At 41.5% G+C, this 9755-nt stretch overlaps 1 protein-coding gene across 1 annotated transcript in view; it reads left to right on the plus strand.

The window, feature by feature from the left end:
* Nucleotides 1–9724, plus strand: part of bin3 (bridging integrator 3) — a 45836-nt gene extending 36112 nt beyond the window's left edge. The window contains exons 7-9 of the mRNA XM_038285786.1: nt 4072–4213; nt 5459–5593; nt 8416–9724. Coding sequence (XP_038141714.1) covers nt 4072–4213; nt 5459–5593; nt 8416–8562 — 424 coding nt within the window. The 3' untranslated portion in view covers nt 8563–9724. The remainder of the gene's footprint in view (nt 1–4071; nt 4214–5458; nt 5594–8415) is intronic.
* The last annotated feature ends 31 nt before the right edge of the window (nt 9725–9755 follow it).

Genomic DNA, 9755 nt, shown 5'->3' on the forward strand with positions numbered 1-9755 from the left:
TCCGGTGGCGGAGCAGCGACAGGATGGAATGGTTCTAATTTCCTCTTCCTGGTGGGCGGCAGGCGGACGTGTGGGTAGGCTCAGAATATGGCACAGGCCCAGCTTCCTGGGCCCAGAGCCGTGGATTGGTTGATGAGGAGAACTGTCTCAGGACAGCACACGCTCTCACACAAGCACGCAGACAGCAGCCCAGATTTCAGAGGGAGGGTTGCTGAGCAACTTGTGCTTTAACGCCACTCTAAAATAGAGCAGTGAGAGAAAGCTTTAATTTCGGTGCCAAACTGAGCTGACCTCCCCGTTTTAATTTTTACCCTCCCTTACAGACAGCATTTCTAGTCATTAATTTATAATGGTCTTATCCATAGAAAAGCTGAGTCTCAAACCCTGCTGTGCGTTAGAGCTTCCATTAGGATTCCATTAGTGCTTCATTAATTTTTTGTTTACTTGTCTCTGAATATTTGTGCTTGTGATCTTGTGGCATTCTGAATACAATTGGCAAAAATTTGAAAAGAAGATTGTAATATTAATGGAAGACTCTCTTGATAATGTGTGTCTGTGTACATTGTGCTTCTCTCACTGCTATTTAGGCTTCTGGCCTCCCTCCTTTATCCTTTAGTCTGGTGAAGAGCACTGAAAACAAACTGAAAAACAGCCCTCCTCCACCCTCCGCGTCTTGTTTCTTTCCTTTAAAGCAGCTTGTGAGTTTCTTCCACTCAGTAGGGTCGCTGAGTGACATCACTGTGTTTATATGGGGGGAGGGGAGTGCGTGGGCATGGAGGCATGTGTGTTATCTAGGGCTCCCCAACGTAGCCCTTGTGCTCCGTTGTTGTTTTGGGCGAGACCGAAGTCAGGCCTGTTTTGAGACCTTTGCCCTGGGTTGAGCTTAGACTGAACAAAAAAAAAAAAAAACACCACCCCTCTGTATCAGAGGAAGAGCGCCCCTGATGCAGGTCCAAGGGCTAAAGCCAAAGGGACTATATGGCCCCTGCCTGACGTTTGTGGGGCAGATATTGAATTCTGGCTGGACTTGTTGAATCTTTATGAAATCATTCTTTCTTTTCTATTCATATGGTAAAATATGTGCTTCTCTTCCCATAGGTTTGTATAAATAAGGACATTTTTATTCAAACTCTGACTTTATTCTCTTTTTGTAATAGTTTCTTGTTTTTCTTTCTTAAAATAAAATTGTGATTCTTTAATACTGGCATATCTTTCATAGAAGTAATTATAAACTTAATAGTTTTGTCCTACATTTTACTACCAAATCAGAGCGAAACTAAAAACACCTTTTTTGGATAGAAATCAAAGCCTAAATGTGCACCGTTCCCACCTCAAAGAGTTAGTTGCTATCAACATTCCCATATCCTGTTCTGACCTGCATGAGAGTTAGACAACAGCTTCCACAAAAACAATTCCCTTTCCATTATTTGAGCAGATTTCTGTCTCTTTTTACAGCAGGAAAGTTATATGATGGTGAGAGTCAGCAGGGACACTCAGCCTCCCAGACTGAGGGAGTCTAGACCAGACTTGGGCTTGGCTGACGGTTCAGACTGGCCTGCTTGTGGATTGGCAGCCGCTCATAAACACACTCCGGTCTATAAGCTATTTCCATTCAGCCTGTTCACCACAGCCTGGCCTGTAACATGCATCGTGGCGTGCCCTTGGCCCTCATGTCACATCCAGCTCTTCAGAAGGAATGCAACCCAGACCTTGCCTGGTTGACCAGCAGTTGCTCAGCCAAGACCAGAAGATCAGAAATGTTTTACCCTTCATGACATATCTGCTTGTTTTATGGCTAAGGAGTTAATTTTTAAAGTTGTATGATAATTAACATCATAAATCATTTACCAGAAGATGATTGAAAATTCTCTTGAAAAGACAGATGCCACCAAGAAATCTATTTCAGTAGTTTAATTCAATCTAAATAAGTTTACAGAATTATTACAGAATGGGTAATGCATACAAAGATTCTATTTTTTGGTACATCTGTTTCTTTCGTCTAAAGGCTGCATCTATCCCTGTTTCCCATCATTCAACTTTCTGTCGTTGTACTTTAATGCATCATTCTGCAGCGATGAACTTCTGTGCCTTAAGACTCCGATCAATGTCTGATGGATAGCCTTTAAGCTTGCAGCCTTCCCTATGACTGTGGTGGTCATGCGTAACATGTCTGTTTTAAAAGCCTTTTTCTGTTTCTGTTGCTTTTTCACAGAGGCCCAATATGGACTTTTTCACCTGTGAGCAATTAAGAAAAATTAAGTATTAATACTATTGATTCAGTGGAAAAACAACAAAAAAAGTTTGTTTTAATGATGTTTGAATTAATAAAAAAAAAAGAACAACAAAAGTCTTAAAAGATGCATATCAACATCTTGGATTAAAAAACTGTTTGGGAATCTTAATTTCTCCTCCTCCTGCTTTATAATGCACTGGAAAAAAATTGAGTCTTTTTTTTCCTAAAATAAGTTTTCTTCCCCAATTTACACTTAAAATAAGAAAAATCAATTGCATCGTCTTATTTCAAGTGCATATTATCTAATTATCTTATTTTAAGAGTAAAAATACTCATTCCATTGGCAAACTATCTCCTTTACCTTCTCAAAACAAGGATAATGCAGCAGTTAGATAAAGTGTCTGTGTGCTGACCACAGCACTGTCCCATCGCAGGTTGAGACAATCGGTGTGTTTATCACTGAAATGGTACCAGGTGAGGTGTGCAAGGGGAATATATTCGACTAGCCTTTGTGTCAAAGAGCTGCTGGTTTGCTGCTGCGTTGTCATCAACCAAAGGAACTCTGTTGGAAAGCTCTCATGTCTTGAGGCCAGTTACATAATCCCCTGGCACTTGAAGTGTGTGTACGCTGGAGCAGATAGTAGACTTGAGGAACGGCATCCACCCTACCATACACTGGGCCAAAGTGGGATTTTATAAATAGCGGTAGAGCGTGGGCCGTGGGGCTGGGCTGAGCTTCGTGATGTCACTCAAACACTACTAGAGCACTCCTTGCTTAACTTCCTGTCGGAAACAATCCCTGCTTGTCCCAAAGAGATCCTCAGCGCCTCCCCCTTCCAACCATTCATCCTCCGTTAAGGCGCAGCACCAGACAGAGCTCTAATCTAGGATTTCACAATCCCTCTGCAGGGTCTGTGGTTCATTCATCTGCTGTGTGTAAAAAAAAAAAAAAGACAAGATTGGCATGTAGGGCAACATAAATTTTGGAGCTCACACCCTTTGCAGCTAATAATGCTAAAGTTAAAGGCTCACATTAGAAAAATGCTTGTAGTAGTGTTCCTACACAGCTGATGAAGTGCTTCAAGTGATTCATTCAGAAAAGGTTTATCTGAAATTTTCATTATGACTGTTTTTACTTCTGACTCATGTGTAGTCAGCACCTGCACGAGTTATCCTCCAGCCTGCTTTTGAAAACAGTTTTCACTAGTTCCTGTTTATGTATAGCACTGAAGAAGTACTCTGAAACTTTGCATCTCTTTTGCACTTTGACATCACTTAAAACTAAATCTAGCTCATTCTTACCCTCCAAAGTAAAGAAATAATAAAAAAAAAAAAAATGTCCATAATTTTTTTTCTGGCTGGTTGCAGCCAGAAGACCAGATTCTGATTCACAAATGTACACATTCATTTAAGGTATTCCTGTTTCCCGTTTAAATCAGCCACAAAACCAGTGCAACTGGTTCAAAGTCCCAGGATGAAGCTCAGACTCCTGTTGCTAAGTTACAGATGAATTTTTTCCCCTATTTTTAGCGCTCAAGACCAGGATCCTTTTGCAAGAATGTTTTTTCATTTGAAATATGATAATTGTCATAAAATGAATTGTTTCATGCCATCCTGAACTATAGTAATTAGATAATAGATGAGAGAAGCCTTAATGCAGAGCCGTCCTCTGGGGGATGGAGACTACATCTACACGAAGATGTTGAGTAGAGCCATTTTATTAAATCATCACAGCTTTTATGAGGCAGTGCATTTTTTTTTTCCAGTGAGATCAGTTACCTTTTCTTCCAACTTAGCCTGAGAATATCATTCTTATTGTTTTGTCTGATTTATTTCAGGTACAGCGGTGTCTTCCCGAGCCTCAACATGGCAGTGAAGCGGCGTGAACAGGCTCTGCAGGACTACAAGCGCTTGCAATCTAAAGTGGAGAAGTATGAAGAGAAGGAAAAAACCGGGCCGGTTATGGTCAAACTATGTCAGGTAATGTTGGTGTTGCATCAATGCCTGCCATGGTCTGCCTGAAGAGAAGGGTGTGCTCACCTGCTTTTGTTTATTACGTGTCCTGAGAACGGAGCATCAGTAGTGTAAAAAGACTGACTGGATATGAATAAAGTAGTTTAGCACATGCATACAGTACATGTGCACTCCTTCACCCACGCAAGCTGGCAGGCTCTCTCAAGTTGTGCCTTTTCAAAAAAAAAAAAAATCCCCGCTGCACATCTAAAGGGCATAATTGAGAATTGTAGAAACACACATACACGCAGCGCGAGGCCACTACGGAAGCGTGCACATTCACAGATAATGCTGCAGTGCTGCCTATGCTGTTGCCTCTAACACATCCTCACATGGTGAGCCACCCACACACACAGGGAAAAGCACCGTCAGGGGAACAAAGCCTTGAAGAGGCCCAACAACCCTGCCCTTTGAATCCCTGCACTCTTAAAGAAAGGACCCCACCTCAGAGTTAGTGGGCCATTCCAGCAGACAACTGTGGCGAAATGAAACCTGTAGAGGGATACCTGTGGTAAAGTGGCACCTAAACAATATGTTACTGTATGTTTTTTTTTTTTTTTTTTTAACTCCCCCTGTCCCCCTTAATAAAAATTCTCACCCTCTCACAATTATTCATTGTGCGTTCCATAACTCCATGCCTACAGCAGACTACCCACTAATACATTCACACAGAGATCAGTGGTGCTGGAGTCCACTCACAGCCAAGTCTGCCCACATTACCCACTCCTCCTCACTGTGGTCGTGATTACAGCCTTTTTTTTTGCACCGCATCTCCGTGGGAATTAGGCAAATATATTTCATAACAATAAGAAAAACATCACTCGTGGTGGCTCAGGTAATGAATTTACTCAGAACCAACTTATATCAGTGGGAATGTGTGTTTCTCTCCTAACCTGGAACTGTTTTCTCGGAAAAGAAGATAACATACATTGTCACATTCTGGAAAACTCTGGAAAGGGATTTCATCATTCATTCATTCATTCGTCCATCCATGCATCCAGCTTACAAACTCTGTAGTTTTTCAGGTGTGCTCTTCATAGTGGCTCTCATAGTGAGGGTTTGTATTTTTAAAACGATATCAGAAAAGACTTCAAATTGGTTAAACTTGAGTGTGAGAAATGAGGAAGTGCAGCTTTGTAGAAGTTGCAGGAACCCTGCATGTTCTCTATAGTCGGGCACGTGTGACCTGTTGGTCTTTCTGTTATTTTTCAGGCAAAAGATGAGCTGCGCCCAGTCAGGGACGACTTCGAAGCCAAGAACAAGCAGCTTCTGGACGAGATGCCCAAATTCTACCAGAGTCGCATCGACTACTTCCAGCCCAGCTTTGAGGCTCTCATCCGTGCGCAGGTTAGTAAACTTCTCCATAAACGCAGACCCACGAAGGCGCTCGCAGCTGCAGACACACCCTTCCAGCAGTGAGCTGTTAACAGTGGATAAAGTGTCTGATGAAGGGTGTGTTTAACTCAGGGCAGTCTGTCTCCCTCTCTGCGGTCCTAATGTGATTAACCCCCAGTAACGGCCCACGCTGCTTTGAGGAAGGCCTCATCTGTCTGGCTCCGCTGCTGTCCTGCAGGCCTTCCTCCAACCTGGAGTTTGTCTTTAAGCAGCTGAGTGTCTGAAGTTAGCGCCGCCACATCCCCTCCCCCCCGACACAGACCTGCTTGGCCCATGTCATTTCCTCTCTGGGACAGTCACTGGAACACACCTAATTAGTAAATTAGATTATCTGAGACTTATTGACAATTAGGAGTTTGATGATGCACTTTCAACTTGCAAATTGAGCAGGGAAAAAAAGGCTGTATTTTAAGAATCTGTTTGTTAAACTAGTTTTGAAGTATTTTCACCTGGACATTTTCAACAAGCAGAAGAAGAGGAAGATGGGTAGAGCTGATCTTGAGCCATGCGCTCCTCTTCATCCCTGCTGTGTCAGATAAAGGCACAAAGGCTGCTTTTGTTGTGAGCATTCAACTTCTCTATGAGAGGTCTTATCCAGTAATGTTCAGAGTCAGCACAGGCTGATATGAGCTTCTCACAGTGTCCTAACCTCTGCTAAAACAGGCTGAGATTCACCCAACAGGCTTTTTAGAGCTGGACCAGATTTCTGTTTGTCTTTATGGATTAAGCTGGAGATTCCTGTTATATCAAAGTCTGAATGTTTTTTTTTTATCCTAATGACAGTTAAGAGGAAAAAAAAATCCCTGACTTTAGTTTAATTTTTATTTAACTCTGTGCTGCAGAGTGAAATAAAGATGCATTTAGAGACGAAAGGTTGAAAGAGTTTATAGCTTTGATGCATTTGATAAATATAAAACAAAGGCATCAACCTACAATATAAATAATTAGAATTAAAATAATTAAATGTTAATTGAACTTTGTTGATCTCACATTGTAGTAATTTACCTCTGCATTTAACCCATCCCTTTGGGGAGCAGTGGGCTGCCATTGTGCGGCGCCCAGGGAGCAGTGTGGGGTTAAGGGTCTTGCTCAGGAACCCATAGTAGAGGCTGTGGGATGCGAACTAGTTACTTGCAACCTTCTCAGAGCACAAGCGCACAGCCCTAACCACTAGGCCAACAATCCCCCACAACTGAATCATACATTTCTGGAAATGAAAATAGTTATATTGGGTTTGATGCTAAGGAATGGTTTTTAAATTAATATTCTTATTGTACTTATAGCTTCGAGTTGTTTTGTTCTCAGCATCAAACTTATATTTAATCAGCTGGGTAACCTGTTGGGTCTGAAGCTCACAGCTTATCAGCTGTAGCTTTTAAAAAGTATTAACTTACCATCATTACAATGGATTTTTTATTCTAAACAACAGAATAATGATGAGCAGAGTAGTGACGTTGCAACCAGCGAACCAGATCTGGATTCACAAATGATGGATAAAAAAACCTGAGGTCTCTGGTAGTTTCTTTGGTTTCTCATTAAATACCACAGAAATTACTTAATATTAGTTAAAACGGAAGCAGAAGCCGAGCATAAAATGTTCAGGGTGAGCTACTGGCTTGCTTAGAAGAAACAGTTATTTTCAGATTAGAGACGGGAGATATGGACCCTAAAATTCTATCATAGTAGTTTATGGTTGTTATTGAGATGACTATGAAATGACATTAAAAGGTATTTTATTATTCTTTAGCATCATTTCTAGCAAACGTGGTAACGTCTCTAAGTAGCAGCAGTTGTGTGTGGCTGAGCTGACTCCCAGCACTGACCTGAGTAATTGTAATAGTGGCTTTGGGCACAGAGGGCACAGTGATCTGGTGTACATTATCATCACCGTTCATATGGACATTTCCGACGGCCCTTTCAACAAGTCTCTTTTTGGGGAAAAAAGTGTATCCGTTTTCCCCCTACAAACAGCAGAAACCCAATACTTAGAGCCCACTCATGTGGTTTAGGTGGCACATATTGGTGTAAACAGGCAATGTCTTTCAGACTGAGCACCTCAAAGAGCCGGTGTAAAGTGGTTTACAGACCTGACATTATTCCTTTTGGCCTGAAATCCTTATTATACTTCTGACAAACTTCTGAGTCAACAAATAATTCGATTCAGTAAGTAAATCTTTTCTCGTTTGTTATCTTGCTTGGTCCTGTTATTTCCTCCTGCAGTGGAAAATATATGTTGTCTCACAGACGCCTTACACGTCCCCTCAAGAGCGTGGCATTGTTTGCATTGCTGTTTGAATAAATATTGAGCTGTGGGTTTCAAGGGGGTTTCATTTCCCAGTACTTTTATACTCTGCCTACTCTTCTTGGAGTCCTGTAATGTGATTAAAGTCTATTAATCATCAAAGCAACTCTCTAGGGAGCCTGACTCATGCACTAAGGGGAAGAAGCAGGGGTGGGAAGTGTCAAGAAAGCTTTCAGTTAACACTATCTCTTGTTCAGATTGGGAGAGAAAAGCAGGGTCACTATCAGCTCTACTGCTGGTTTTGGGGGGGCCCTGTGGGATGTTTGATTTCTACTCGCTCCCTTTTTTCAAATCACTCCTCCTTAGTAAAAGACGTATGAGACTAGCAGCTTCAGATGAGAGTTTAAGCACAATTAGACTACTACTAAGGTCTGTGGATTAACCCCTGAACATGTTCATTTTAGAGGAAAGATAGAACCACATTCTTCCCTCCACGTCACAATATTTTTTTCGTTTGTTTTCTGCCCCTAAGGTGGTCTACTTCACTGAAATGCACAATATCTTCAGCGAATTAACGGACAAGATCGACCAAGCTGGGCTGACTGATGAGCAGAGGCAGAAGGAGACCGAGGCCAAGCTCAGCGAGCTGCGCTCTCTGTCAATTGTCGCGGACGACTGAGGCGGGAACGCCGAGGATTGGGATGTGCTCTTTTCATGCCTCTCTGAATGGATTTTACTCTCCGAGCTGCTCTGGAGTTCAGACGGACAGCAATGGCCTTAAAATGATGGGCGGCTTCTGTAATTGCAGCCCCACACGTTTTGCACTACATCCTTGTGACTTCTTGTTTTTTCCCTCTGTGCAAAGACATTGTAATCCGGAGCAGCTCAATGCCACATTAACTAAGCCATCAGCCAAGTGCGACTTTATCAGCCAATATGTTTTTTCCTGTACCAGAATCAGGTTTCAATAGAGCATATTAAACTGCATTATTTTAGAGAGATTTTGTTTTATAAGGGTACATTTAAACAGAAATGTTTTCATCTGTTACTAAACTTCAAATTAATTGTTTAACTCAAAGATTAATATAAACAGATGTCAGGATATAAAATGTAGTTAATGTGATATTGAGGTTCTGTGCCATCATGTGTAACGGCAGGTTTTAAACCTTTTTAAAATTGCTGTATAATGAGTCCAATCTGTCCTGACTTTAAATAATCTAAGGTGAGCCTATGCCTCCTTTGAAAGGTCTTCTATCCACTCAGACTGGGGACACAGACGGATTGAGCCAAGAAAAAAAAGCTTGTACTCCCTCTAGTGGGAATTTGTGATCACAGCACCCACTTTCCTTTTGTTCACAGCACCCATCCTTTGTTCTATTGTCAGTGAGAGTATGTGTTAGCAAGGAGCCTCACACATTGTTGGCGTGCTAGAAAGTCCCTTCTCTTCACCCTCAACACCAGGGTTGGAAGCCAGTTTTGCTTTCTGGCCTCCTATAATTTTGGATGGAGTCGTACTGCTTTGTTTTCACTCTATTGGGATGAGCCTCCCGTATGAAAGCTAAACTATTCAGTTATGAGCACACATTGACTTTTCAGATGTGGCTTTGTTTTTCTTGTCTTTGTATCTTAAGTGGATTTGTTCTATTTTCTTTTATATCTGTTTGAGTTGTTTTAAATGCACAACTTTAGAAATGAAGGTGCTTTTCTTAATCAGCTGTTAAATTATTTCATTATAGTCAATTTTTTTTAACGCAACTAAGGGGATTCTTTGTCAGTTATTTTATTGCATTACTTTGTCAAATGTTGTGATCTTAATGAAGTAAAATCAACTTTAAGAAGAACGCCAGCTGGTTTCTCATTTGTCTACAAGTC

The sequence above is a fragment of the Cyprinodon tularosa genome, unplaced genomic scaffold (assembly GCF_016077235.1).
Source record: "Cyprinodon tularosa strain WSP-4 unplaced genomic scaffold, ASM1607723v1 ctg214, whole genome shotgun sequence".
Taxonomy (NCBI): domain Eukaryota; kingdom Metazoa; phylum Chordata; class Actinopteri; order Cyprinodontiformes; family Cyprinodontidae; genus Cyprinodon; species Cyprinodon tularosa.